At 52.8% G+C, this 26,800-nt stretch overlaps 14 protein-coding genes and 1 non-coding gene across 15 annotated transcripts; 9 read left to right on the top strand and 6 right to left on the bottom strand.

Annotated features, from left to right (window-relative positions):
* Positions 1 to 1,679: 1,679 nt before the first annotated feature.
* RHO25_009336 (uncharacterized protein) lies at positions 1,680 to 5,031 on the top strand (the record flags this gene model as incomplete). The annotated part of the gene is made up of 2 exons (XM_023600872.2): positions 1,680 to 4,838; positions 4,888 to 5,031. 2 exons carry the CDS (start codon positions 1,680 to 1,682, stop codon positions 5,029 to 5,031), a joined length of 3,303 nt encoding a protein of 1,100 aa, XP_023453502.1.
* An 838-nt stretch (positions 5,032 to 5,869) lies between these two features.
* Positions 5,870 to 6,640, bottom strand: RHO25_009335 (uncharacterized protein; the record flags this gene model as incomplete). Its single annotated transcript, XM_023600871.2, has 2 exons — positions 5,870 to 6,418; positions 6,479 to 6,640. 2 exons carry the CDS (start codon positions 6,638 to 6,640, stop codon positions 5,870 to 5,872), a joined length of 711 nt encoding a protein of 236 aa, XP_023453505.1.
* Positions 6,641 to 6,953: 313 nt separating this feature from the next.
* On the top strand, positions 6,954 to 8,144 carry RHO25_009334 (uncharacterized protein; the record flags this gene model as incomplete). Its single annotated transcript, XM_023600870.1, has 1 exon — positions 6,954 to 8,144. The coding sequence occupies one exon, from the start codon at positions 6,954 to 6,956 to the stop codon at positions 8,142 to 8,144; it is 1,191 nt and encodes a 396-aa protein (XP_023453504.1).
* Positions 8,145 to 9,120: 976 nt separating this feature from the next.
* RHO25_009333 (uncharacterized protein) lies at positions 9,121 to 10,467 on the top strand (the record flags this gene model as incomplete). The annotated part of the gene is made up of 1 exon (XM_023600869.2): positions 9,121 to 10,467. One exon carries the CDS (start codon positions 9,121 to 9,123, stop codon positions 10,465 to 10,467), a length of 1,347 nt encoding a protein of 448 aa, XP_023453991.1.
* A 529-nt stretch (positions 10,468 to 10,996) lies between these two features.
* RHO25_009332 (uncharacterized protein) lies at positions 10,997 to 11,647 on the top strand (the record flags this gene model as incomplete). The annotated part of the gene is made up of 3 exons (XM_023600868.2): positions 10,997 to 11,032; positions 11,118 to 11,460; positions 11,517 to 11,647. The coding sequence occupies 3 exons, from the start codon at positions 10,997 to 10,999 to the stop codon at positions 11,645 to 11,647; spliced, it is 510 nt and encodes a 169-aa protein (XP_023453992.2).
* Positions 11,648 to 12,172: 525 nt separating this feature from the next.
* RHO25_009331 (uncharacterized protein) lies at positions 12,173 to 13,943 on the top strand (the record flags this gene model as incomplete). The annotated part of the gene is made up of 4 exons (XM_023600867.1): positions 12,173 to 12,343; positions 12,447 to 12,985; positions 13,412 to 13,538; positions 13,596 to 13,943. The coding sequence occupies 4 exons, from the start codon at positions 12,173 to 12,175 to the stop codon at positions 13,941 to 13,943; spliced, it is 1,185 nt and encodes a 394-aa protein (XP_023453987.1).
* Positions 13,944 to 14,678: 735 nt separating this feature from the next.
* Positions 14,679 to 15,573, top strand: RHO25_009330 (uncharacterized protein; the record flags this gene model as incomplete). The annotated part of the gene is made up of 3 exons (XM_023600866.1): positions 14,679 to 14,734; positions 14,786 to 14,912; positions 14,965 to 15,573. 3 exons carry the CDS (start codon positions 14,679 to 14,681, stop codon positions 15,571 to 15,573), a joined length of 792 nt encoding a protein of 263 aa, XP_023453988.1.
* Positions 15,574 to 15,637: 64 nt separating this feature from the next.
* RHO25_009329 (uncharacterized protein) lies at positions 15,638 to 16,774 on the bottom strand (the record flags this gene model as incomplete). Its single annotated transcript, XM_023600865.1, has 4 exons — positions 15,638 to 15,759; positions 15,845 to 16,220; positions 16,299 to 16,525; positions 16,579 to 16,774. The coding sequence occupies 4 exons, from the start codon at positions 16,772 to 16,774 to the stop codon at positions 15,638 to 15,640; spliced, it is 921 nt and encodes a 306-aa protein (XP_023453989.1).
* Positions 16,775 to 17,582: 808 nt separating this feature from the next.
* Positions 17,583 to 18,623, bottom strand: RHO25_009328 (uncharacterized protein; the record flags this gene model as incomplete). The annotated part of the gene is made up of 2 exons (XM_023600864.2): positions 17,583 to 18,088; positions 18,188 to 18,623. The coding sequence occupies 2 exons, from the start codon at positions 18,621 to 18,623 to the stop codon at positions 17,583 to 17,585; spliced, it is 942 nt and encodes a 313-aa protein (XP_023453990.2).
* Positions 18,624 to 18,943: 320 nt separating this feature from the next.
* Positions 18,944 to 20,368, bottom strand: RHO25_009327 (mitochondrial 37S ribosomal protein mS45; the record flags this gene model as incomplete). Its single annotated transcript, XM_023600863.2, has 2 exons — positions 18,944 to 19,495; positions 19,679 to 20,368. The coding sequence occupies 2 exons, from the start codon at positions 20,366 to 20,368 to the stop codon at positions 18,944 to 18,946; spliced, it is 1,242 nt and encodes a 413-aa protein (XP_023453983.1).
* Positions 20,369 to 21,087: 719 nt separating this feature from the next.
* On the bottom strand, positions 21,088 to 21,170 carry RHO25_009326. The gene has a single exon. It is a non-coding gene; the product is annotated as a tRNA-Trp (tRNA).
* A 441-nt stretch (positions 21,171 to 21,611) lies between these two features.
* On the bottom strand, positions 21,612 to 22,819 carry RHO25_009325 (uncharacterized protein; the record flags this gene model as incomplete). The annotated part of the gene is made up of 5 exons (XM_023600862.2): positions 21,612 to 22,263; positions 22,325 to 22,500; positions 22,555 to 22,577; positions 22,629 to 22,656; positions 22,715 to 22,819. 5 exons carry the CDS (start codon positions 22,817 to 22,819, stop codon positions 21,612 to 21,614), a joined length of 984 nt encoding a protein of 327 aa, XP_023453984.1.
* A 1,061-nt stretch (positions 22,820 to 23,880) lies between these two features.
* On the top strand, positions 23,881 to 24,781 carry RHO25_009324 (uncharacterized protein; the record flags this gene model as incomplete). Its single annotated transcript, XM_023600861.1, has 4 exons — positions 23,881 to 23,941; positions 24,303 to 24,408; positions 24,525 to 24,587; positions 24,652 to 24,781. The coding sequence occupies 4 exons, from the start codon at positions 23,881 to 23,883 to the stop codon at positions 24,779 to 24,781; spliced, it is 360 nt and encodes a 119-aa protein (XP_023453985.1).
* An 86-nt stretch (positions 24,782 to 24,867) lies between these two features.
* Positions 24,868 to 25,575, top strand: RHO25_009323 (uncharacterized protein; the record flags this gene model as incomplete). Its single annotated transcript, XM_023600860.1, has 1 exon — positions 24,868 to 25,575. One exon carries the CDS (start codon positions 24,868 to 24,870, stop codon positions 25,573 to 25,575), a length of 708 nt encoding a protein of 235 aa, XP_023453986.1.
* A 509-nt stretch (positions 25,576 to 26,084) lies between these two features.
* RHO25_009322 (uncharacterized protein) lies at positions 26,085 to 26,708 on the top strand (the record flags this gene model as incomplete). Its single annotated transcript, XM_023600859.2, has 1 exon — positions 26,085 to 26,708. The coding sequence occupies one exon, from the start codon at positions 26,085 to 26,087 to the stop codon at positions 26,706 to 26,708; it is 624 nt and encodes a 207-aa protein (XP_023453465.2).
* Between the last annotated feature and the right edge of the window lie 92 nt (positions 26,709 to 26,800).

The raw sequence follows: 26,800 nt of genomic DNA, 5'->3' as shown, positions 1-26,800 counted from the left end.
TCTGCATCTCGAAGCCAGACCACGCACCGCTGGACGAAAATCCGCTGCCGCACGAATCATTGAATTTTCAGAGAACAAGCACTGCGAGGACGTCGTCTCCAATCGCCCTCTCCCCGCAATGGCACCAGGTAGCAGCATCTCGAGGTCGCACTCACACTCCATCAAACAGAAGCACGACTCAATCCAGAAGCCGCTCCCCGCGACAAGAGCCTTCTCCAAACCACTCGATGGAAATCTCTCGACCAACTTCGCTAGACAACGAAACGGAAACATCATCGCTCGCGTCTTATCGGACTCGTAGCCCATCTTTACCTCGATGGCGATGCTACAAACAAGTTTTCTCTGATGTCACGGCTCTGACTGTGCAGCTGTTGTTAGAGGAGGAGATGCGAGCAGAAGGTTATCCGAGGAGGATGTTGGATGTTGCGGAGGACGTTTTTGGGGAATTGGAGGATGAGATGGTGGAGGAGGTGATGTTTGGTGGTGGGAGTGGTGGTGAAGGAATGCCTAAGGTGGTGGAGATTTTGAGGTTGTTGGGAGTTGTGATTGAGGTTTTGAGGGATGGGTTGTGATCAATAGCAGCCACGACAATAATTGACGAACACGCTCAATCTGGAGACGAGGCCCGGGTTCAAACGCGGGTTGCTCTGGACAGCTGCCAAACTTTTGCTATGACCAAGTCTGAGCTCTTCTGGGTTGTCCTGTTCCTGGTAGAGCACGAGAGGACTTTTGGCTCATCGTCATCACCTCTAGCACGAATTTTGGTGAAGACAAATCTTGGAACCCTTTCGGAAACATGCTGAGCCAGGCCATATTGTTTCGCGGCCTTTGATTGGGAAGTACGGAGATGGCGTTGGCAGCGAGTCCATCCCTTTATTCGGCTTGACTTTGGTGTGCTCGGAGCAGGTGTTGAGAATTTTGGCGTGCAAGGTACAGGGATCTTCGCTGTTCGTTGTTGATAACGGCTTGGAGAGCAGAAGATGTCATGAGAAGTGCTGGAGTAGACACAAAGAAGAAGGCATGAGCTGTAGACACTGTAGCATAAAGGTGAACCAAATTCCGACGTGCCTGAGACTAGGAAAGCGTGACAGAAATAGATAAAGGCCCAAGACATCAAAAAGTGTACTGCACAGGGCAATGGCCGGCTACATCATGGTTCCCGCCGGCAATTCTGGCTGCAAAGGCACAGCGTGTGTTGTTGCAGTGATGCAGAGTGCCATCTGCAAGCAAGCGACTCCGTAGAAAATAACTTCCGCCACGTAGTCAGCGCGTGCGGAGGTGGCATCTGCAGAAAAGCGAAGCTCGAAAGTGAGGCGCGTGTAGTAGTGGTTTCCCACTTGGCTTGGCGTGCTCGGGCGAGGAGAGTGGCGGGAAACGGGCGATCGGTCTCAGAGTGACTTCAGTCCGTCACCCCAAGATCCCTCGCCCACGCTGCACCACCGCCCGGCCGACTTTCCGCTCGACAAACTCACCGGACGCGCACATTCTTGCTGACGGCGGAGACGGTGCTGTTGCTGCCCTCGCTGCTGCTCGACGTGTCCTGAGCAGCCGCTGAACGCGAGAAACGGGCGGCAGTCACGAGCTCGCTCCATGAAAGACAGCACCCACGAGACCGGCGTCGACGAAAGAGCACTTCTGCTCCTGCACCCACGCGTCGACTCTCCGTTCACCACCGCGCCATGGAGGCAACACTCTCGACTGCCCCCGCGTCACCCAACGACACTGATCACAACAACATGACAGACCACAAACACATCAGCGAGCATACACACACCTCCACTGCCACCACCATGATGCCGCCCGAACACTCGACCATGGCCCAGATGTCGTTCGGCCCTGCAACGCAGCAGACGGTCACCACGGTCACGACCACCACGACGGTGTCTCTGCCTCCGCTCGTTATGAAGCCGCCCAAGGACCTCTACGACCGAGACCCCAAACAGTACCCGCTGGCCTTTACGCCGACGCCAAGCTCCATCAAGAGGTTCTGCTTCGACGTCAATGGCCGTCCCACTGTATTCCACGAGTCTGAGGATCCGGCCGAGACCATGCGGAGGTACAAGCAGCTGCAGGCCCAGATCCACCGCAGCAATGGTTCCATCCGCCAAGAGGAACGCCACGACGGCTACGAGACGCCCGTGTGTGCTCTCGAGGAGCAGCAGCAGCAAGGAAAGAAGCCACAGAGCGGGCGGTCGAACTCGCTGAAACGCAGTGCCACTCCGGTGTCGATAGCAGAGGCGGCCGAGCTGGCGAGCTTACAGAGGAAAACCAAGAAGCAGCGTTCATCGTTACATCGGACTTACTCAGAACTGACCGAACAGCCTTCCCTCAACGAGCGCAGTGCCGCCAGAGCATCACAGCAGCTTGGAAACCCTTCACATCCATCGCCCGTCACGCCCGATACCGACGTCATGGGAGCTCTGCCCCGAGCTGCGGCCGGCAGGCAAGGTCCGAGCAAGAGCAGAGCAGGTGGCAAGCCTTCGCATTCACGAGTGCAAGAGCTACAGGACGATAGTCAGGACACACAGATGGCTGATCTGGAAGATCCAGAAGAGGACGACTCGGAGCTCAGTGTGGGGAGTAGCTATACATCGAAAAAGCTGCCGAGCCTGGAACAAACAGCAGAGGCTTGGGCCGCGCAGCGTGCCAGTGCAGCTGCCACACCACCGATAACAGACACCGATCTGATGCCGGCACCGCGTGCAGCAGAGTCTAGGAGACCGAACTTGCCTGGCATATTGACCAGCTCGCAGCAGGACGCCAGCCTACCGAGCCCTAGTCTGTCGCCCATTACTGCCGCTGCAAATCTAGCTTCTCGTCAGAACGCATTCGATAGGTCGTTTGCGGAACACAACGAGGAGAACGCCAGCGTGGTATCGGGTCTGGATCTCGATGATGACAGTAAGACGCAAAGCACAAAATCTTTCGAATCGCAACCTTCCAAAGGCTCTTCCAAAGAGCCACCGTTCAAATTCACTCATGGCACACAATCTCAGCCTTCAGCAAGCGGGCCTACGATCATGGACATTCCTACCATGGTTGACGCATTCGACAGCATGCCCGAAGCTATGCAAACATACCTGATATATCAGTTCCTCCGCCGATGTGCAAAGCCAACTCTGCAGATGGTCGCTAATGTCGTCAATCCTGCGCTGAAGTGCGACCCCTTCAACATCCTTCCAGCTGAGCTTGGTCTGAATATCACGCGATTCCTCGACGCGCAGAGCATGTGTCGCGCGGCACAGGTGTCAAAGAGATGGCGGAAGCTTATCAACAGTGACGAGAAGGCATGGAAGGACCTGCTCGAGCGCGATGGTTACACTCTACCCGACGGCGAGATTGCGAGAGCTGTCCGCGAAGGCTGGGGTTGGCAGCACCCTGGCGAGGTGGGACACGAGCAGGACTTGAGCAAGGCCAACTCTCCCGAGCCAGGCGACGATTCGACACTGGCCAGCGAGGATGAGCTCACAGCCTCTTCCACTTTGACTACGCGAGATCGAAAGCGCAAGGTCGTGAAGTCCTCGAGTGCGAAGAAGCATAAGCGTCGACCTGTACACGCTTCTTCTTCACTCACGAAGCCAACTGCGACACCAAACAGCAAGTGGCTGAAGCTCCTAGGTACTGCCAAGGGTGCCAACGCATTTGCTCACGCAGCTATGCAAGCTGTTCCGCATCCTTCGGTCGGACTGGAGAGCCTCCGTAACATGCACCTCTTCAAATCCCTCTACCAGCGCCACTACCTCATCCGCAAAGCGTGGATGGATGAGGAGAGCCAGCCTCAACACCTTGCCTTCCGGGCACATCATCGACATGTGGTTACTTGCCTCTTGTTTGACAGTGACAAGATCTTGACTGGTAGTGACGATACTAAGATCAACGTCTATGACACCAAGACGGGCGCACTTCGGAACCGCTTGGAAGGCCACGAGGGAGGTGTGTGGGCACTACAGTACGACGGCGATATCCTGGTGTCCGGCTCTACAGATCGCAGTGTCCGAGTGTGGGATATCAAAAGCGGTCGTTGTCTGCAGATTTTCCAGGGCCATACGTCTACGGTCCGCTGTTTGGTCATCTTGCAGCCTGTGCAGATTGATACTGAGCCAGATGGGACGCCCATCATGATGCCCAAGGAACCACTGATCATCACAGGCTCTCGCGACTCAACGCTGCGCGTCTGGAAGCTACCTAAGCCAGGCGACCGCCAAATATGGCATGCTGGACCGCCAGCAAACGATCATGACAATCCGTACTTCTTGCGAACACTCTCGGGCCACCATAACTCGGTGCGTGCCATTGCAGCTCATGGAGATACCTTGGTGTCTGGTTCATACGACTGCACTGTCCGTGTCTGGAAGATTTCGAACGGCGATCTGGTTCATCGTCTTCAAGGCCACACACAGAAGGTCTATAGTGTAGTGCTCGACCACGCGCGCAATCGCTGCATTTCAGGCTCGATGGATAATCTCGTCAAGGTCTGGGATCTGGTGACTGGCAGTTGCTTGTTCAACCTCGAAGGCCATACTTCCCTTGTCGGACTTCTCGATCTGAGCGATGATCGCCTCGTCTCCGCCGCAGCCGACAGCACTTTGCGCATCTGGGACCCTGAGAACGGTGCTTGCAAAGCTACTCTTTCTGCCCATACTGGTGCCATCACTTGCTTCCAGCATGATGGGCAGAAGGTCATCTCTGGTTCCGATCGTACCTTGAAGATGTGGAATGTGAGAAACGGCGAATGCGTTCGCGACCTACTCACAGACCTGAGCGGTGTGTGGCAAGTGAGGTTCGACGAGCGCCGTTGCGTTGCTGCTGTGCAGCGCAACCAGTTGACGTATATTGAGGTGATTCTAACATCTCTCTATGTTCCTAGCAATGCTAACTTCTCTTCAGGTCCTCGACTTTGGTGCAGCACGAGACGGAGTATCGACTGAACAGCGCGGACGACGTGTCGTCGTTGATGCACGCGGCAGAGAAATGGCAGATATCGACATCGACACTACGGGCTCGGTGCACGAGGATGCTGCCGCCGCTTAGGGACTTGACTGGCAGTAGTCTCTGTCGACTCTGTTCCCGCTGCACTCGGCCTGACCATGATACCACACACACTTTTAATCACCAATGACGAATTACTCGGCTTTCTCAAGGCGCGCATGATTGCATGGATTGCATACTACTTCGCAAACCAGGATTGCATATATACCCCCGGTGCGTACTTTTCTTTCTGCTGGCAGCATTGAACATTCTACATTCGACAACGAATCGGAGACTTGAAGAAGGAGGGAAAGGGTTGCAGAAATGAATGGATGGATGAGGAAACTAAAAGCTTCCTTCGAGATTCTTCAAAAGCTACATCAGCTTCTTGTGCTTCACTTGCGAAGGGAGCGCGGACGGAAAGGCAATTAGGTTTCTTACTGGCGCATGGCTTGACTAGGCATTGCTTTTCTGCCTAATAATGGAAGGAACAGGATGGGTTTCTTTGCTTCTCGTCGTCTTCTCGAATGCATGGTTGAGATGATGCATCTTAGGGAGTTTTTCCTTTTGGGGGCGCTTTTGATCGTCGGCGGGTTTGACTTTCTTCAGCACTGCACGAATGTGCTCATGAGTGTAGCGAGTTTGTTCTTTCTGCTGAGCTTCTTTTTGAGAAGTGCCTTATGATATATGATTTCGAATGAAAGATACGAGTAATCTTCCAGACTTGTTCGTTCGTGATCGATCACTTCATTTTGTCTATTTTATCTTGTCTATTTGTCTTGGAATCTATCCTGAAACGTCCGTCGGCTGTATAAAATTGGGTATCTTTCCTTTCCTTTCCTGCGCCTGCGCCTGCGCCTGCTCCAGCCCTTGCCTTAGGCTGTCTCAATGACTTTTCCTCTCAGCTCTCCTCTGATGACTCCTCTTCTCCTTCATCTCCATCTTCCCTCTTCACCCTCCCATTCCTCTTCCTCCACAACTCCACCCCTCGATCAATCTCTTTCCGACTCACTCCATCCCTCACCAACTGCATCGTAACCCCCAAGTCTTCTACCTCTTTATTCCGACTCTCATCATCGAAAAATAACATCTCCTCATACGGAATCTTCGTCGCGGAATGTAATTTTTTGAAATGTGTTTTCTTACTCCCGGGATAGATTTCGAGGTTATCGAAGAGGGAGAGGGCTGTGATGGAGTCTGAACCTGTGGAGGAAGGGGTTGTTGGGACGCGGAGGAGACCTAGGAGTTGGTTTGCGAGTTTGGGGGCTGAGGTTCGGGAGGCGCAGCCTAGGGTTATGTTGAGGTTTTTGATGTTGTGGAGGATTGAGGCTACGTCCGGGTAGAAGGAGCAGGTTTCGCCGTAGGCGTCGTGAATTATGAGGCCGGAGGCGGAGGCTGAGGAGGAGGATTTTTGGGAGGGTTTGAGGGGTGGGGTTATGTGGGTGTCGATCTGTAGAGGTTGTTAGTCGATTTGGTTGTGTGGTTTTGGATGTTGAGAGATGAGGCGTACCCAGAATGGCCAGAGAGTGTAGTCGAGGTCGAAGACGATCATGCGGGGGAGTGGCAGGCCGTCTGTGAAGGTTGTGGGTGGGTCGAGAGCTGAGGCTGGGAGGGTTACGGGTGTGCCATTGGAGTCTGTGAGGCTGTTGTCGGTTTTGCGTGAGCGGCCCATTGTGATGGCTAAGGAGAGGACGAGAAGGCCGAGCAGAAAGTAGAGGAATCGAGAGGTGGTGCTTGAGACTTGCGTCTTCGAGGACGGGGCAGATAATGTGGGAGACGCCAGTGTGGCGGTGGAAGCGATGCAGATCAGATACAGAACATTTCTCGGTGAGGTGTCCTTGAATTGTTACGCTGTCTTCATCCGCTGCAGCGAATGATGTCACTGTCGATGTATAAGGTTCAGCCTCATCTGCAGGGTTTCCCGGGAGGCTAGACTTCCCGTCTGCCCGCGACGCGTTCCAGAACAGAGCTCACGCGTCTGTCTTATGGCTGGTCTGCTGTGCAGACTCGTCTTTCGCCCGCGGGTCATCACGACATGGATCGAGCCATTGCCTTTGCGAGGCCATGGCCTGCTGCCGATCATCGCACGATCCGATTGCATCTCTGCATGCCGACGACATTATCACGCCAGCTCGATCTGCTCACAGAACCGCGTTAATGCGTCGGTCGATGGAGCATCAAGCAGTCCTGAGTTAACGGCGGAAGATCGACGGCGCATCGACGAGCTTTGGGAATCATATGAGACTGTCGGAACTATTGCTAAGACTCTGAACAGAAGACTTTTCGCGGTCTGGAGATACCTTCCACCTGGCAGCTCATTCGGGCAACGGCGTATACTAGGGTGGACTGACGATGACCACAACAAGGTTCGCGAACTCCGAGACCAAGGACTTACGTGGCAGAAAATCGCTGAGAAACTTGGTCGGTCTCATGGCGGCTTAGAGAGTTATCTCATGCGGGCTCGCTGCATATCTGCTGGTGGTCGATCGAACGTGTATAGCTTGGAGGAAAGAGATCAGGCAGTCAACCTCCAGAAGCAGGGCCTGAGACCTACATCAATTGCACATCGATTGGGACGCCCAGTGGCCACTGTCAATCATATGCTGCGAAGCCGAATGTCCAGATACAGCTGGACGTTGGAGGACATAGAAAAGGTTCTCACTCTCAGGGAAGCAGGTATGTCTTGGCACGAAATTACTGCCCTGCTGCCTGGCTCCAGGCGGACTGCTCTCGAGGCTCTGTACTCACGCGCCACCCGTGATCGAAAGCTCAAAGGACCGGCGAAGAAAATATTGAAGGTTCCATGGTCACAGGAGGAAGACGCAAAACTTCTACAACTTAGGAATGTACGGAGGCTCAGTCTTGATCAAATTTCGAAGCTAATGTCTGACCGAAGTCGGAAGGCGATTTGGCATCGATACATGGACATCGACGCCTCTCTGAAGCGAGATTCGGGGTACAGCTTAGAGGAGTTGGAGAAGATAGCTCGTCTGCGTGCTGCTGGAATGAAGTTCAAGGACGTGGCTGCGCGAATCCCGGGACGCACTTACAGAGCAGTCTCTCGTATTTTCGGCAAATTCTGCAAAGGGAAGTTTTCAGTTGACGAACGAGGGAATGTCAATTGGCACGAGAGACCTCCGTACATGAGGGAGCTTGGACGTGATGGCGAAGCGTAGCATCAGAATCTGGGATCTGGCGAATCGCGACCTCGTACTTCCAAGACGTCTTGTAACGCGAGCGCCGCGCCTCATCGTCGATTCAGCAACAATGCCATACTGTCCAGACAATGGCATCATCCAATGGAAATGCTGTTGATTGGCGACTCAATGTACGTGGCTTCGACAAGACCGCATGCACAAGCCCAGAAGCGCAAATACAGCTCTTGAACCAGCGCCAGTCTTACAACGTGGCAATACAATCACGTTGGTACATGTGGCCCTTCCTGAGCACCACGGTTCATCTCTTCGACACAGTCGACACAACGGGTTCAAACGGTCTCGTTCGGACCCTACACGACGGACCCAGATCTGACAGTGGTCCAGCTGCTTTTCACTCCAGGCCAGAACGTGTTGTTGATGGCAATGTTGTTATCCTGAATGAACACATTGAGCACCCTGCCGTTCGTCCATGAAACAGTCTTATTACATGCCGTCACAAAGTCTTGTGGCATTTCCAGCAATGCATGATGTACACCAAACATCGATGGATCTCGGGTCCTATATCTACGCGAAATGCAACTCGCATGGGGCTTCTGGCAACGAGAATGGGAATCGCACTCGGCGGCTGAGATGGATTGAAAGCAAATTGAACTTGCTGTGTCCGTCAATCAAAGACATCTATCAGTCTTAAGGGATAAGGAGGTGCAATAGCGAGCCGTTTAGCTGCGGTCTATTCCACTGGATGGATGTACGGATCTCATGTTCTCGTGTCACCTGTGAAGTCTTGCTTTCTGACCATCTTCCTATATGTCTTTTGAGAAACAGCACGACCAGTAGACCTGAGATCTACCAGGATACAGCAGGGTATGGAGACGTGGAGAATTCACTTGGCACATTGTGCACGGACTTTCATGACGTAGAGGATAACATTTCGCGTGCTGTGAACCTCTCTCACGCGAATTCACGGAATCCGCTCCCTCAACCTACGCCCAAAATGGGCGACCTGCACTGCCATGTCACGACGTTTAACGCTGGTCGCGAAGAGATCCATACCGACTACTTCGCGTCTTCCCTCTACTCCAGCTTCAAGACCGGCATCATCCCTCCCGATCTGATCGTGCTGGCTCTGCAGGAAATCGCACCTATCGGTTTCAGCTTCCTCGGCGGCTCCCTTCTCACACCCTACTTCAGTCGATTCGCCGAAGCAGTTTATCGCGCGACCCAGTGGAGATTTGGCCAAGATGCAGACTACGAGCATGTGCTTACGCGCAATGTGGGCATGACTGGGATAATGCTCTTTGCGAGACATGGAACAAGAGACAGCATACGATGGGCAGAGGAGGCAGGAACTGGAGTCGGGTTGTGGGAGATGGGGAACAAAGGCGCGGTCGGAGTCAGGCTTGGACTGGAAGACGACGTTGTCGTGACATTCGTGGCAGCACATCTGGCGCCTATGGAAGAAGCATGGCAGAGGAGGAACGAGGATTGGCAAAACATCTGCAAGACTCTTGTCTTTGAGCCTGTAGACTCAACGCGACGCGAAGGACTTCCACAATCGACAGCAGACGAGCAGGACCGACTTTTGTCGAATGAAGGGCAAGCAGAGCGACAACGATCAGCAGATCGCCATCATCCGTTTACGCCCGCCTCACATATCTTCTTCGCAGGTGACCTCAATTACCGCACAGCAGATCAGCACCCAGACTTGCAGGACTTCGAGGGATGGCCACAGCCAATGTCGACAGCATCAGACCCCACGCACTACAGCCAGCTTCTTAAGAAGGATCAGCTATCAAGAGAGCTACGTGGTGGACGTACCTTACATGGGTTTTCCGAAGCTCCAATTGACTTTCCGCCGACGTACAAGTACAGCTCCAAAGCAATGCAGGTGGCAAGGCAGACCGCCCAACAGCTCGAAGCTGCAAAGAACAAGGATGAAGATTTTCCAGGTCTCGAATTGGATAACACAGTCGAGCAGGTGTGGCTATGGGCAAAGCACAGAATTCCATCCTGGTGCGACCGGATCCTTTTTTCAGCTGAAGCCCCACCAAAGGTCCAGTCGTACAGTGCCCTGCCAATTCAGCCCACGAGTGACCACAGGCCTGTGGCGTTGAGCTTTGCGATTCCGAAGAAGCCTGCGGTGTTCTCGCCGCAGTCTGCACCTTTCACGATTGATAGCGACTGGAAGGCTCGACGAGCTTGGGCACGGAGGTACGAGCTGATTGTGGGGCTTGGCGCATATCTGACCCTCACTGGACAAGGCGAGGCCCTGTTGGCTGGCACTGTGGTCGGTGTAGTTGGAGGTTACTTTGTGTTGGTGGCGCTGCTTGGTAATGTTTAACGAATTGAATGCACTCGAAGAGGAGGAATGAAGAACCAGGCCTACGATTTGACGAGCTCATGAATCCGAAAGAGATCCGGACCCAGTCCCAATTATCTGAGAACGACGTAATAATTACAAGACATGCGTTGAGAAGTTTCAGGCGCATTCTTCATCACTGCCTCTACAAAGTACAGGCTAGTCGCAAATTTGCTAGCTGGGGAAACCCACTGCTCAACAATATACGGCTAGCGCAACTAACACATGAGGAACTACCACGAGAATAAGCCTTGGAATTCTACGCGACTGTCACACCATTTACACAACTTGCAACATCCGCACCACTTACCGAGTACGGCAACTTGCGGGTCTCATGTTCTGCCCTTCGCGTGCAATCGACGATCGCCGCGGAACCGGATACAAATGCAGCGCGACCCACGAAGCAAGGAAGAGGAGCAAAACGTTTTCGACCCGCAGAAAGATTAGTGAACACCTAGAAGAAAAGAACAGACCTCAACGCACTGAAGAACACTCTTTTCTACGCTAGAACATGCCGCAACGAATGGGAGTCATCGGGCTGAGGCCCGTAGGTAGGGTATGCACTCCACCTCCCACCCCTTACCCACTTACTTCTAGCCAAAACTTCCAGCAGCTGAGACAAACTCCTGCAGGCTATAGCAACAAAGCTCTCAACGCATGCTAAGCTCAAGCCGCCTCTCGTTGTCCTCAACCATACCACGAAAGAAGCTGAAGATTTTGCTTTTCAACATGAAAATTCGCGAGCTACTTCTGCTTTAACATTGGTCGCGCGGAACGCGGATATCATATGGCTTTGCCTCGATGACGAGGAAGAACTGAATGCTGTATTCCAGGTTCTGCTGGGAAGTGACGTGAAGGGGAAGGTGTTTATCGTCGTAGCTGATGAAGACGCGCATTCGGCCGAGGAGAAGAGGAATAGAGAGCTGCTGGTGAAGCATGTGCAAGCGAAAGGAGCGCAGCTCGTGTCTTTGCAAGGTAAGCTTTTTCGCTGCTGGCTATAACACGCAATGGATGTTGTTGACCAGGATTAGTCGCCGATCAGATGGAAGGGGACGCAAGTCTCCAGGCCGGGTGCACACTTGCTGGGGCTCCTGAGGCTGTGAATCGTGTGAGCAGTTTTGTTCAGGACACTTTTGTTAACATCACCATCGCACCTCTCTGACTGGACCTTAAACGAATACTGTATTCCGGTGAGAGAACAAGGCGTTTCTCGAAAATAGCGCTCAAACAGAAGATTGAATCGATGCGTCGCTGGCGTGATGGTGACGAATATGTTCTCACTCGTACACCCGCCTTGGGGGTCGGGCACTTCGTGCGTTGAGACGCATATCAAGCAGGCTGCGTCGCCGCAGTGGACCACAAGGCTTAACACGAGTGCACAAGTCTCTTGGACACTGGCACCAAAGACCGCACTACATGTTCGCTATGAGCGAGCTCCCGATCTGGTTCAAAAACAATGGGCTGCGACAATCACGTGAAATCGTGTTTGCTGATTCACTCGCCGCAGTCTTTCGCCCTCCGCATTCAGTATAACTACCCTCTCACCCTAGTCATCTACGCTGTGCACTTCGAGCATCATCCATACTGCATCGACTGACGCCTACAGCCTCCCAATCTTACACTGTCTGGACCCACATCGGTGCCTCTGACCAAAAAAGAACTTCTGGGTGGACTTGCAGAACCGATCATGCTGTCGAAAGACTCGCGCATGCTGCTTGACAGCATCACTGGATTGTTCTGCGACAGTACCTATTCGGATGCCACCATCCAGTGTGGCGAGCGCAAATGGCGAATCCACAAAGCAGTGGTGTGCTCTCAGTGTGACTTCTTCAAGGTAGCGTTCGATGGACGTTTCAAGGTATGCTCCATCCGAGTCCGGCATGTTTGGCTGTCTACGACTTGCTCGAGCAGATGAAATCTGGCTCAATATCGTTTCGCAGAGCTAACTCTACTTGTCACAGGAGGGTTCAAATAACACTATCACACTGAAGGAGGATCACCCGAATGCGGTAGCTGCAATGCTTCGCTTCCTCTACTCTACCGACTATGATGACACCGCTCACAACGACAACGCCGAGAGTGACTGGCACGCTCTCGCGATGAATGTTCATGTGCATGCTATTGGCGACAAGTATGGTCTACCGGCACTGTCGAAACTCGCGCTGTTCAAGTTCGACGTTCTCCTCTCACAGCATGGTTGTGATGCACCAGGCTTTCTGCAGGCCATCATCGCAATCTATTTCGAAGACGAGGATCGCAAAGAACCACTGCGACGGTCTTTGATGGCTTGTGTCCTGAGCAGCGGCAAACCCCTGCTCGCTCGCGAGAACTTCCAAATGGTTGCGAAGGGTGTCCCGGCTTTCGCTGTTGCGCTGGTCTCCGAGGCCTTTCAGCTCGGGTTGGCAAAGGAGCTGCAGCTGAGCAAGTCTCATTCAACATATCGTTGTCCGGCTTGCGGAGTCGCGTTTACAGTGGAGGTTTGCTTGCCTGAAGAACAAAAGTCAGTGCGCTACATCTGTTGTCCAAGCTGCGCCACGCATCGGCATCGCATTTCGACGTGGGAGTACAACTACAAACTTGGTCGGGAGGCCGGCGGTCTTTAAGCGTGTTGGATATCAGCAGGGCGTACGATGGCTTTCCGCTCGCTGAGTGAAGTGAAGTGAAGGTGTTGATGGCTTATGGGCTGATTGGAAGGAGCACTGCACATGTTCATCCCTGCCACATTAGTGCGGCGCTAGCGGGTCGAGTGAAGAGGTAGAGCAACATTCTTTCTCGTTCGCGCTCTTGACCTCGCACTTTCCACTCCAAACACACCACGTCGCTATGGCGGACACCAACACAACCCAAGCTGCCCTTGCTGGCGTGTTGTCTGGGTCAGAAACAACGCGACGCCCGCGACTGAAGAACAGAAGCTGACTATATCCAGGCTCTTCGGCGACTCGAAGTTCTCCGACATGACCATCGAATGCGAGGGAAGAAAATGGGCGGTCCACCAAGCGATCATCTGCACGCAGAACGAGTACTTCATGAAAGCTTGCAGTGGACAATTCAAGGTACGTCACTTTGTTTACTTCTATACAACCTATCGACCAGTCACTAACTCAGCACAGGAGGCGCGCAAAAAGGTCATTGTGCTACAAGAAGACTTCCCAGATGCTATCAACGCGATGGTCAAATTCTTCTACAAAGGCGACTACGATGCGGACCTGAGCAAGAGCGCCAATTCAAGCGCGTCGGACCTACACGTTGCGGTGTACATCGCAGCCGACAAATATGGCGTCACTAAACTCGCAGAGTTAGCGACAAGAAAGCTCAAGAGCAGTATGAAGCCTGATTCTGCCGACTTTGTGCGAGTTGCAAGAAATCTATGGTCGTCTGAAGAGAAGCCCGAGACGTTGAGATCTGTCGTCTGCGAGGTCCTCGATGAGAACAAGCAGTTGCTGCAGCGTGGTTCCTAATCTGAACTCGCTCAGTTCATCCGACAGACGCCAGCACTCGCTGCGGAGCTGTGTTTCGGGATGGCCGAAGCCAGCATGCGAAGATTCTCTTTATGCACGAATTGCTCGAGAACAGCTCCCCTGCCCAAGACTTTGAGCTCTGGTAGTAAAGACAACTACTTTTGTCCGGCCTGTCACCTCAGAAGCTCAGGCAAAACTCTCGAAAAGTATGCAGCGTCACTCGACTCGCCGGGCAGGCCATGGACCAAGGCTTGAGACGACTCTACAAGACTCAGCACTGCGAATGATGTGATGAGTTGAGTTATTACCTCCTCGGCGAAGCCGCTGCCGAGTTGTCGTGCCTGTTCTGCAGTATAATCGTAGTCCTGGTATCAAACAATAATCTTTCAAATTCAAACAGAAGGGAAGTGAGAAACGTCGATGCTAGCAGGTTTTAATCGTGGCTCCACTCACGCCAGTCTCTACAAGAGTGCCGGGCTGATGCTATCATTCCGAAAATCCGTGCCAGTAGATTAAGAGACGTGGTGCTTTTCGCGTCTGCCTCACACGGGCTTTGCTACGCCACAACGTGTCTGAATACTTGAAGGCCCACCACGCGGCTGCAGCTTAGGTCCGTGCACTGTTTGCTACTCCTTCACTTCCCGCTGTTGACGCACGCGTTCCATTTTCTGATACGTTCGCCATTATTCTCTCTGCAACACAATGCTCAGAATTCTTCGCGCATTGCAGCCAACAATGAGCTCCAACGAGATTGCCGCACCGCAACAGGAGCACCGAGCTGCCATCTCGAGGTAAGAACCTTGCAGGTTTTCTTCGACTCTCCGCGACTGACTTGCGTGCAGGCTGTTCGGCGACCCCCGCTGGACCGACCTGGAGGTTCACTGCGGCCGTCAGATCTGGAAAGTTCACCGCATCGTCGTATGCTCGCAGAGCACGTTCTTTGAGAGAGCCGTGGAAGGGGGCTTCGCCGTTCGTTAATTGTTCTTTGACTTGCCTTCAATGTGCTGACTGAGGAGAACAGGAGGCCACCACAGGTGTGGTAAATCTCGTTGAAGACGACGCCTTCGCGGTTCAGGCGTTGCTTCAGTACTTCTACTCGGGCGATTACCTGTGGCAACCAACTTTCAGCTCGCCGGACGGAGTTGAAAACAATCCGGGCCCACTCGCGTTCGCAGTTGCCGTTCACACGATCGCCGAGAAGTATGAGGTCAGGCCTCTCATGTCGCTCGCAATGGCCAAGTCCAAAGCGCTGATAGGCACCAACTGGCAACGCGCAGACTTCGTGGACGCGGTCGAAGCGATCTACGAAATTCCACCAGAGAAGACTAAGGAGATGCGAGAGCGACTGGTGGAGATCGTCAGCAAAAACTACCGTGCGTTCAAGGACGGAAAGGCCTTTGCCAACTGTCAAGCGGTCTTCGAATTTGCACCCTTTGTCGCGGAGGTTCTCGATTCCCGGATGGGCATGCGCACGATGCCCGCTGGGTTCACGTTGTACGTGTGCCCGTCTGTGAACTGTCGGAAGTGGACTATCATGCAAACTATGAGGGACGAGACAGTGCGGAAGCATTGCCCTCACTGTGGTGGACTTTGGTTCAACACACCATTGTCCGGATGGCTAAGGGGCTGAACTAAATTTTTATCGTCCGGTGGCACACACAAGTTTGTCTCGCTCAGAGGCGCACCTGGATTGATCAATACGGATGAAAACCTCCGTCAACAGGTACGATCTTCCTGGTCACATAGCCTGTATTGACCATCCACATGACCGTCTCAGCAATCTCCTCTGGTCTTCCCAGTCGCCCAATAGGTATCTCTATTGATGAGAAATAAAGTCAGCATGGACAGTCTCAGTCTCCAGATCTCCTCTGCTTGTGAACTCCAGAAAAACAAGTACTTACTCTCCTTCAAGGACTCCGTTCCGTCCGCCCCGGCCGGCAGCATCGTCGTATCCTCAATCAGCGCTGGTGCAATCGCGTTCACCGTGATGCCTTTCTTCGCCACATTCCCTCCAAGCCAATGCACGAATCCATGCAAAGCACTCTTGCTACTTGCATAATGCGGCCCCACTACTCCACCGTTCAAAGCCGCAACGCTGGAGTTGAAGATGATTCTTCCCCAACCTTGCTTTTCCATATGTGGCAGACAAAGCTGAGCCAGAAGGAACGGTGATGCAGCATTTATGCGCCACGTGCTTTCAAATGTCTCAATCGAGACATCAGATAGATTGGAGACGTTGCTGAGATTACTTGTTGTGCCGGCATTGTTGAAGAGGACCTTGTGATTAACTCGTCAGCTTGGAGGCCCCCCTCTCGCTCTCGCGATTTCAAGAGAAATCAAAGAAGAGACACTCACATCAATACCCGTCCCCAACCCATCCACAACCTCCTTATGCAACTTTCTCACCTCATCAAAACTTCCCAGATCCGCCTGAAAAAGTGCAACGTCTATTACCTCTGGTACGACTTCACTAATCGCCTGTATCAAGCTTTCCTGCGCTTCGCCCGAAGCAGAATTGAAGTGCAGAGCAAGGTTGTACTTTCCTGTGCGGGCGAAGGCGACAGCTGTGGCTTTTCCGATGCCTCGAACAAATCAATATCGTTGGCAATGAGTAAGAGTGGGAAGCATGACTGACCTCCCGTTGCACCTGTAATAAGCACAAGACGATTGCTCTTCGTATCAGCAATACTGGTGCTCGTTCGTGGACCACTGGAGACGGAGCTATGCTTGTCTGGTGAGCTGAGAGCAGCGGAGTTGCGATTGGAGCCGGGTCCGATTTGTGAGCTGCGACGATTTGCTGTCTGGTAGGATGTCGGCCGTGAGGACGCCATGTTTGAACGCTCTTGAGCTTTTTGTCAACTTTGGGCGAGGAGTCCTCTCACGTTAAAGCCGTTGTTCGGAGAGGTACTGCAAGCGTGAGTGGTGATTCTGACAAAGTATACGAAGGCCTTGGCTAAATCCCGGCTGCGTGGTTGACCATAGCTACGGGTCGTGTAGTCAATGCACACGATCGAAGATAGCTCGCAGGAAGAAAGTACATCTATGATTGCAATACCTTGAGCTGCCGATTGACGTCATGAGGAAGCTAGTCAGAGCTCTGAGGGGTCGTTCATGATGGTCGATCTTACCATATTCTGTTGAGATCTGTTCGTAGCTACATGAAGTCGTAGTTCTCCTCGTACTCTCCAGATCATGCCAATGCCTTAGCTGGCTGTGTTCCCTTGCTTGATACCGCAGCACCAACCGAACCAAAGTAGCGTTTTCGGTCACGGGCGAAGCCTTCGTTCATATCAGTCCTTCCCACTGGACTCACGATAGAGCCAGATTGTGCTGCCAGCCGCCACAGTCCAAGCGAGATACGCACAATCTGCTCTCAATTCTGTACATTCCTCGGGGAAGCAATGTTGGAAGCTCGAGACGTCGCCGGAGAGCAGCGTTTCGGAAAGTCCATCGTCGAAGTGATCGCCCAAATCTCTGCTCAAGTGGTATCGTGTAAAGCCAGAGCACGGTTCGTACGATCGTGTCTTCTCTCGCATCCTCTTAGAAAGGAACCCTTGGGAAGTTGTAATTGACGTCCTCGGACATGGGGAGTGCAAAAGCTGAGAGAGTTGGATTCCAGGCGTGCTGCAAAATCTTCATCTACGCAGCAGCATTCATGACCTTCCTCTCTGTCGCCTTTCCATTCTGTGTGGCCGTGGAATGGCCCTGTCCAGCTTCTTGCTTGTTTACCGCAACACCCTGCTTCTGCACCTGTTCGTGCAAAGCCTTCAATTCTTTCAACATCTTCTCTCTTGTCTCCTCTAAGATCGCATCCACATCCTCCTTCGTCTTGCCCTTTGTGCTAATTGCGTCTAGGACCTTCACAGGAATGACACCAGACCTAAATCTCTTCCTCTTGACGTTCAACACATTGCTGTAATTCGCGACCACAACAGGCACAATCGGCACTTGCGCCTGGATCGCAAGGTGGAAAGCTCCCTTCTTGAATTGAAGAAGATCGGGGTGCTCGTAGTAGGATCTCGTGCCTTCAGGGAAGATGTACACGCTCTGTTTCGCGGATTGCATTTGTTTCGCTGCGTCGTCGAAAGCGGCAAAGGCTTGCGCTCGGGATTTGCGTTCGATAAAGACGGTTTTCGAGAGGGCCACTATGCGGTTACGAATGTTAGCCCAACAGCTCAACTGAGTGTCCCAGTTGCCTTTCTCCAGACAATGCAGACAGATGTTCGCAAGAGAGGGTAACCTACTAAACCATCCCAAAAACGGCCACCACTTCAAACTCGCCTTAGCCGTAACAGAGCAGTATCGCGGAAAGATATGCCCCAAAACCAAAACATCCAACTCCGTCTGATGATTCCCCACAAAGACCGCAGGTCGCGTAGTTCCCAGCACATCCTTCTCGTCCTGCACATCAAACCACACGCCAGTGAACAACAACATCGTCCACTTGAACGCCCGCGCTGTTGTCCACTGCCCTAGCCCTCCATAACCAACAAGCGAAAGCAACGCAGAAGCAATCGTTCCATATGTCGCGCAAATAAACAACGCGACAAAAGACGCAATACTGCGGCCGTAGAATTCGAGAATGGGCATGTTGAATTGCCGGCCGAGGAAGTTGAGGGCGTGGATGAGGAGGGTGAGGACGGTGGCGGAGGAGGAGAGCCAGAAGAGGAAGGACGACATGGTGGGCGGTGCGCTCTTATCGTCGTCGTTCCATGCGAGGGAGATGTGTTGGTGGTGTCGGTGTGAGAAAGAGCGAAAGATGGAGCAAGATGGGTGAGGTGGGGTTGGGGAATTTCGGCCGAATTTCAGCATCACATGCTCCAACAAGCTGTCATCGGGAAGAAGTAAAGTTACGTAGCAGGAGAGTTTCAGTGTGGAGACATGCAGGGGGATCTTGCAATTCTCCGTGAAACTGTCGTGGTATGTCTAATGTACATATTGAGGTCGAACAGTGGAAGTATGTCTGCCTCTGACCAGACCTCAGATGGAAATGTACAGCTTTACTCAACACTCGTGGGAATCTTAACCATGCCTCTCTTGCGGTCCTCGTGCGGCATACCATAGCGGGCACCGACACCCTCTCTCGACCTGCCATTCTTTCCAACCTTCTCCGCGCTAATGTCTTGAAATTTGAAATCCCATCTCCGGGTCGACACAATCCTCTGTGTCCGCTCTTCCCATGCTGCCTTCTTCGCCTCCGCCTTCTCCTTTGCAACTCTCGCTGCCTCGTCACGTTGTTGCTGGTTGGCCCAACGTTCAGACCTGCTCACGCCAGCCAGGTGCTCCTTCTCGAGGGTGACGAGCTCCGGATGAGGAATACGCTTATCTGCGGGCAGAAGCTTGTCGTGGAAAGCTTTGGCAGCATCTTCGCGCGTGAATTGACGTGATTCCGAAACTGGTACAAAGAGTTGTTGCCGTGTGGCCGGATGCACAGGAAGGTCATTGACTGTCTCGTGCTCGTAGATCTGCTGTCTGGGGTCGTTGGGCTTGTATGGCGTTTGTGGCAGCATGGCTAAGACGGCGTCATTGTACGCCTTGGCCAGTGGTTTGTTCTGAGCAGATCATTAGCAACAGACTCATCTGACAATGTCGAAGTAGATAGTGTCCCCGTTGCAATAATCAGATAGGAGCGAAATGTTGTTAACCATGTAGGTGTCTTCAAGACTAATCGAATTTTTTGCAATCATCATAGAAGTGTCAAGTGCAGTGAAGGAAATAAATGGTCGTGGACTCACCTCAGCTTGCCATCGCTTTTCGATGCTCTTCAGACGCACCACGGCGCCGACTCTCCTCAAGTCAATGCCAAACGCAGCACTGACAGTGGAAATATCAACGCCAGCGGCCACGACTTGCCGGTAGATCTCTTCTCGCAGCTCTTCAGACAGCACACTCTGCGATCGGAAATTCTGATTGAGAGGGAAGGGCCTCATGTCGCTGGGTCTTTCCTTGGGTAGCCCACTCCTTGATTCGATTTCAGCTTTCGCGGCTCGTTGTGCATCTCTTTTCGCCTTGTTGGCGGTGATTTCATCTTCGTCCATTCCTTTTTGCCTTTCCTTGCGCTGGATCTCTTCCTCTTCTTCGACGGGAGGAACGTCGATCTCTGCCTCCAGTGCTGGTGGTGAAGGCCCTCCGCGCTGAGCATTATCCCGTCCTCTTCTGGAACGGAGCAAGTTGCCGTACTTGTCGTACGCGCTCATATAATTTGTGCTGCCCGGTAGAGGATCGCGAAAAGCTTTTCCAGGTCCATTGAGCCATTCCCACATATTACGGCGCAGTTTCGTGGCCTTGGATTTGGGATGGAAGTCGCGCTTCTGCTGCGATGGAACGGCGACAGAGGTGCCTTCAGTGAGGCCGGATGGCCGCGTGCGGAAGCACTGACATGTTGATTGAGTCGTCAGCCGATGAGGCTGTATTCGTGGAGGCATTGGCGATTATGGCAGCACGGGTGTGCTGCGTGATCGTGTGCAAGTCGATGAAGGTCAAAAGTCGGGATGCACTTCAGGAAAGTGTAATGCCTGAGGCCTCACCTCCGTGCCAGCTCCGCTGCTGCTGCTGCTGCGTTGGAACGGCAGCAAACATTCCTTTGTTGACTTCACCTTTGAGTGAGGTAGCTATGTATACCTGTAAAACGATGACTTGATCACTTGAACTAATCTCTTTTGCCTTGACGCTGACGCTGTTCTCTGACAACGCGCTATTACTGAACTGGCTTTATACCAACTCGTTGCGGGATGATATCTGACTACGACAAGGAAGAATAACTCAATGAGCGAGCACCTACATCAAAACCCGTATACAGTGGGGTGTTCTGAGCCCAAATCACCCCAAAAATTATTGTCGTGCTGAGCGAAGCACGGCAAAGTATTCGTGAGCGCCGCCGTACGCGGAAAGAGCGAGGCTCTCTGTGTCTGGACGTGACTTTTGCTGCGGACATTGCATACAGCACAGATCCAAAACAGTTGTTCACGACAAAAAGCGACCGAGTGGAAACCATCATACGAGCACTGTCTGCATCAAAAGATGTGTGCGACTCAATAGCAACAGCAAAAGGCAAGCTACAAGAGCAAAAAGATGAGATGATCACCAGCGATGAAGCTGACCCCTGATGAATTGTTAGTGACTGCTCGAACAATGAAGAGATCGATTCAACTCACGATTTGAACGGATGACCTTCTGGAAGTTCCAATGACTGGAATCAGACGCGCTACCGCTGCGCCACAGCTCCGATGATGGAAGAGTTGAAATTCTGTCACAATATGACTGCTCATGCAAATTTTCAGGTGGGTCCGGCAACCTTGCTTGGTGACTTGCCGAACTGCCACGCACTTGCCGGCCTACTTTCCCAGTACTACGCAAGCAGCCCGTCTTCTCTCTATCGCTATCCTGAGTTTAGATATATGCATACCCTCCTTATACTGCACAGCTGTGTGGACGTGTTTCGAAGTCGATGCGTGGTGAGCATGAACCCGGCAGGACGCTTGGCGTATCCCTCTCCTGCGATGGACCGCTGACACGTCAAGCTACAGTACGCCATATTAGCAGACGCACAATGGATGATTACGTTGGTAGCATGCAGTTGTCAAGGTAGGAAGCTCGTTCATTCACAAGTCTAACGCTAATCGCAGTTCATAATCCTCATCCCATCATGCCTGACAGTCCGTTGACCGCTCAATGCTCCTTCAACCACTTCAACAGTTGCTGGAAAGCATCTTTCTGCTTCTCCTTGATATTTGCGTCCTCGTAATCTCCTAGAACTGCAAACCCGTGTGGCACACCTGGGAAGACCTTCACCTCATGCTCCACACTCTTCTCCTGCAGCTTCTTCACTCCGGCATCTCTCACATCATCAGGAAACAGAGTATCATCCTCCACAGCCACGATCGAGAGAGGCACTTTGCAATTCTCCAAGTCTTTTGCCGTGATCTGCGTGCCGTGCGCAATAGCTCCGACTTTGATTGCAGGTCCTTTCTTCGCCATGCCCTCTTCGGCTTCGGTGTCTGGTTGTCGCTGCCCGGCCGCAACGTCCGCATACAGTTCTGATCCCAGTAGCAGGACGTACTTTGCACCGAAGCAGTATCCCACAGCGTAGATTCCTCCTCCATGAGCCACGGCGTCTGCGAACTCTTCCTTGATGCCATCGATGGCTTTCTGCAGAATCGGAAGTACTTTCTCGGGAGTGTGACGAGCGAGCCACATATCGATTGTGAAGGATTTGGCCACAGAGGCGAAACCGAGCTTCACTTGTTCGATCAAGCTCGGTTCGGGTTCGGAGGGCGTAGTGGTCGTGTGCGAGACGGAAGAAGCAGGATCGCCGGCGAATCTGTGTGAGTAGTATTGTCAGTGAGTGATGATTTCTTAACTCATGATGGGCAGTGACTGACTGATCTGGCATGGCGACCAGGAAGCCTTCTGCTGCGAACTTGTCTGCCTGGATCTGGTTGTTGGTGGAATGGATCCCAGTGCCGCCAGTCAGGAGCAGGAGCAGCTTCGAAGGGGAGTGTGGGTAGTCGGCTGGTTTTGCGATATATGTCTCGACATCGTTGAATTTGGCGATCTCCTGCAAATGGTCTCAGCTCTTGTTGCTGCACGTGTCGCTTATACCTTGCCGTACGCCTGTGGGTTGCTCGCCCGATGCTATACTCTATCAGCTCTTGATCTTTTCTTCGCCGGCACCGGGAGATGTACGAGTAGGTCGGTCGGTGGTGCAATGCTCCTGCAAAAGTCTCCCTTCAGCTCGTGTCCTGGCAGCTTCGTTTGGGAAATGATCGTACTCCCATGCTTGCGGCGCCTTGGTCGGGCTTGCTGTCGCCGGGCACTGCACTGGCCTCCTGAGCATCGCTTTCGGGAGCTCTCGTTGCTACATCTTCGTCGGCCATGTTGCTTGGACTTTGGTTGTGGTAGTGGCTTGTTATTGCGTCTCGCAGACACGTTGCTGGGGATGGGACAAGGCGGCATGTGAACGTCAGCGGGGCAGGATCTTGGCAAGCTGACTGGCTGAGAGCATTCGCACGCTAGCTCATGTCCTTGCATCGTGCATGAAAGGGCGACGAAAGCGCGGTTTGCGGGAGAAGATCTGCCACTTCACTTCATCCTTCACGTCACGTTCATCTTTCCTCATCCTACTCCCACAACATACACATCATGGCGGCCTGTGCTTTACTTCTACCTGAATGCATACTTCAAGAAGCCTTGGTCCACTTCGGCGGGACCCAAAACCGGCTCGAACACATGCAAATTTCATTACGTCCTCGGTTCTGAGTGAACTTGTGAAGAAGGAGGTTCTACTTGCGGATTTATGACCGATCATTGCTGAGAACCTGTGGTATCGAGCAGCTGATGCAGCTGCAGAAGAAAAGCCTAAGGGCGCAAAAATTTCGAACCACGACGGTGTCAGAACGGATCACGACCCACCACCACTGTGAAGTTGCACGAACACACCAAAAAAATATTTTTGAACGCTCGTATAGCGGATGGTCAACGGGTTAATCTTTCCAGATGCCTAATCGCAACTCCAGACTTTCGGCGTGCCACGTACTGGATGTCTCGAACTCGAAAGTCCTGCGCGAATCCCCAAGAACCTGTCCGGAACCATCACGCACCCTCACGGAAAGATGTGCTACCAGCCTGTGGCGCTTACAAATTTCCGCTAGACCAAGACGCCGAGCTAGTGGATGGTGCACCTGCACTTCCGTCGTTTATCAATGCTGAGCGGCGCCGTGCAGGGGCCGCCAGGATGAAGTTAAGTGAAGTGAATCTTGAGGCGGAGCTCGCGACAACGGTGCTGCAGGCGACGCGCAAACGCGCGCTGCACAGTCGCGCTCCAGATAGTAGGTGCGCTTTTGGTGATGTAAAAGATTCTCTTCGGTCTTCTTCCTCCCTCTCTGCCTTCTCTCCACTCCTTCATCCTCATCCCACGCCACCACCGCGCACCACCACCATGACGAACGCACAAGCAAGCAGGAGGAAGGAGAAGAAGAAGATCGTCGCGTCGCCGCCGCGTAAGTTACCTCAAATATCTCACCCCCATTCTCTTTCGCCGAACCGTGGAGTGCTCCTGGGGGCTCCGGCATTGAGCTCAAGGACTCTCCCCGTCATGCAGAGCGACCGACTCGTCACTTTCCTTCCAAGGTCGCCAGCACGGTGCCGAGCATACAATCGGTGCCTCGAGGAGCGCAGTGCGTTCCAAAGGGCCAGAGAAAAGCCATTGAGTGCCTCTATACAGCCGAGAGGCACCAATCGCGCTTTCGGCTGCTCTCTGCCTGGCGGGCGCTGCTTGCGGCATCGCGCGTGGCTCTCGGTTGACGCCATCCTCGTGTCAATGCACAGAGCGAAATAGTTACTGACAAAGAGGTATAACAGCACGAAAAGCGCGCACTGTGCGCGTGAAGCGGGGTGAGAACCCCAATCTGGCCTGGAAGAAGAAGAAGGCGAAGGAGGAGAAGAAAGGCAAGAATGCCAAGAAGAAGTATATTCATCTCTTGCTCCCTTCTAAACACTAGCTCGAGGGCGCTCAACAGAAAAAATCGCGGACTTTGCCAGGTATTTGGCATACAGAGACGTAGAGAGGCTAACACATGTTAGGGCCGACGACCTTGCCGCTGTCGTGGAGGCAGCTTTCGCCCAGCACGACCGCGGCGTAGACTGGTACGTCTCTGCGCAGCAATCTGAACACATGCCATCGTATATCCAGACGCTGAATTTGTCGCAGGACGGAGAATGCGGAGCTGAACGAGCACCGCAGAGCCGTGGAGAGGCTACTCTCCGTCGAAGAGAAAGTTGTGGAGGCAACAGACCTCCAGCCGGACTCGTTTTTCGAGCTGGCCTTTGACGGAGAGTAGTCGCTCCGGCGGCAAACATTCTCAGCAAACGCATCCCCCTCAAAGCCGCCGCACCTCCCCCAGCACCAGTCCCGCCAGCCATCACAATGGCAGAGCAAGCAGTTTCCAACCTTTTCGGCTACCACAATTTCGATCACCTAGCGACCCCAGCGAGAATTTCCCTCTTCGCCCGCCTTCATATCCTCGATGTTTGGCACAACACGACGTGTATTTTCAGAGAAGCAGAAAGATGCCACGCACCACTCACCACTCAAGAAGGCGCGGCTATCTGCGCAGCCTTTGGCGATTTCTGCTTCGAGATTGAAGACCCACTCAACGACACCGACTCTACCAAGCTAGAACTCGAACGATTATTTTGGAAAGCACTGTGCACTGCACATCGAGACGAAGCGAAGAAAGAAGACGTGCTCGGAAAAGTGGAATGCTATTTACCAATTGTCCTGGGCTGGAGAGGAGAAACACTGAAACAAAGTCCCAAGTCACCAGACACGGACAAGGAGAGACATTCAAAACTGGGCGTTCTGATACCAAAAACCACGAACATGAAATTGACGTCACGGAAGCGAGACAGCGGGAACATGACTGCGAAGGGCTGGAGCGGTAACAAAGGCGCGGCGACAGCGAGTGCGGGATACCATGCGAGAATGTCTATGTCGTCGTTTGAGCAAGATCCACAGGAGTTTGACAAGGTTTCTTTACATTCAATGGGCATTCGGAACGAGAACAGGAGCAGACGGCGTTGGAGCCTCTTCACAAACAAGGCGAATGATCAGGTTAGGATGGAGATTGATTGATTGTCTGGCGCATGGACTGCATATTCTCGGCGTTGCATTGTGATTTGAGATACCCCTATGCTTGTACATACGGTTGCATGATCGTCGCTACTCCGCTCAGATAGCACGATAGAACGAGAACAGGGGTTCACGATGTCGCACAATACGATGTCTAACAGTACATAATTGAAAGAGAACAGTTGACTGACTGCTGACAGACCTTGCCCTCATGATCAACGCTCGCGCAGTCCTACACGCTACGCCTCAGCCTCCGTGCTCTAGCAATTCACCGCCTGACGTTACAGAACAACAAAGTCCTTGTCCAACTTTCCCACGTGGAGCTCTGTCTTCACGCCGCCGAAAATGCACCACTACCTCTCTCTCGCCCAGCAAGCAATTACTTTTGCTTCTTCAGAATACTCTCCACTTCTCTCGAGAACTAGAAGACAATCAGAACCAAGACTTTTCGAATTGCATAGCAAACACTCAAAGACACTCCTCGACTCACAGAAATGAGATCTACAGAACCAATGACAATGACGGACTTTTTCTTCCATCAGCAAGACATAACATTCGACAGTTGCGGAAACTTGCAGGCTCAAGTTTACGATGCTGTCTACAACTCTACAACTTTCTACATTGCAGATCACCAAGAGGAAGAAGGCTCAATCGATAGTGATCCAGACCAAGACACTGTCTCGGACGAACAAACGACTGGGTCACACATCGAGACAACGCAGCTACGACCACTCTGCCTCTTCGTTGTGAGAGGCAGAAGGCTATACAAAGGCATCCGCAATCGACTTTCGAGATCTGCTTCCTCTGCGTCACAGCAAGGGCAAACAAATGCACCTCTCCTCCCGACACCCAGCAACTACGTCGACTGGGATCTGGCTGTACTCGAGCACAATCTGAGTGGTATTGACGATATCGGAGACCTACTCACTTGGCTGTATCTGAATCTGGACATTCGAGAGCAGATCAACGGACTCTGGTGGCCAGTCATGCAAGAATGCAAGGGCGAAGAGGGGGTAGCATTGTTGTTGCAGAGATTGGAAAGTGGGACATGGTGGATTGCAGGAGACGAGAGTGGTGAATTGAGGGACACTGTTGTCGATGTATTGGGCAGGAGGCCGGACCATGGTGTATGGTGATGGAGGAGCGATAGAATGGGGCCTGAAGGGGAAACCGTTAATGATCTGGCGGGGTTGATTGTCAATATTACGAATGAGATGTAGGAGACTGC

The sequence above is a fragment of the Cercospora beticola genome, chromosome 6 (genome assembly GCF_033473495.1).
Source record: "Cercospora beticola chromosome 6, complete sequence".
Classification (NCBI taxonomy): Eukaryota; Fungi; Ascomycota; class Dothideomycetes; order Mycosphaerellales; family Mycosphaerellaceae; genus Cercospora; species Cercospora beticola.
The sequence above is the reverse complement of the archived record's forward strand: the minus strand, read 5'-3'. Positions and strand labels throughout refer to the sequence as shown.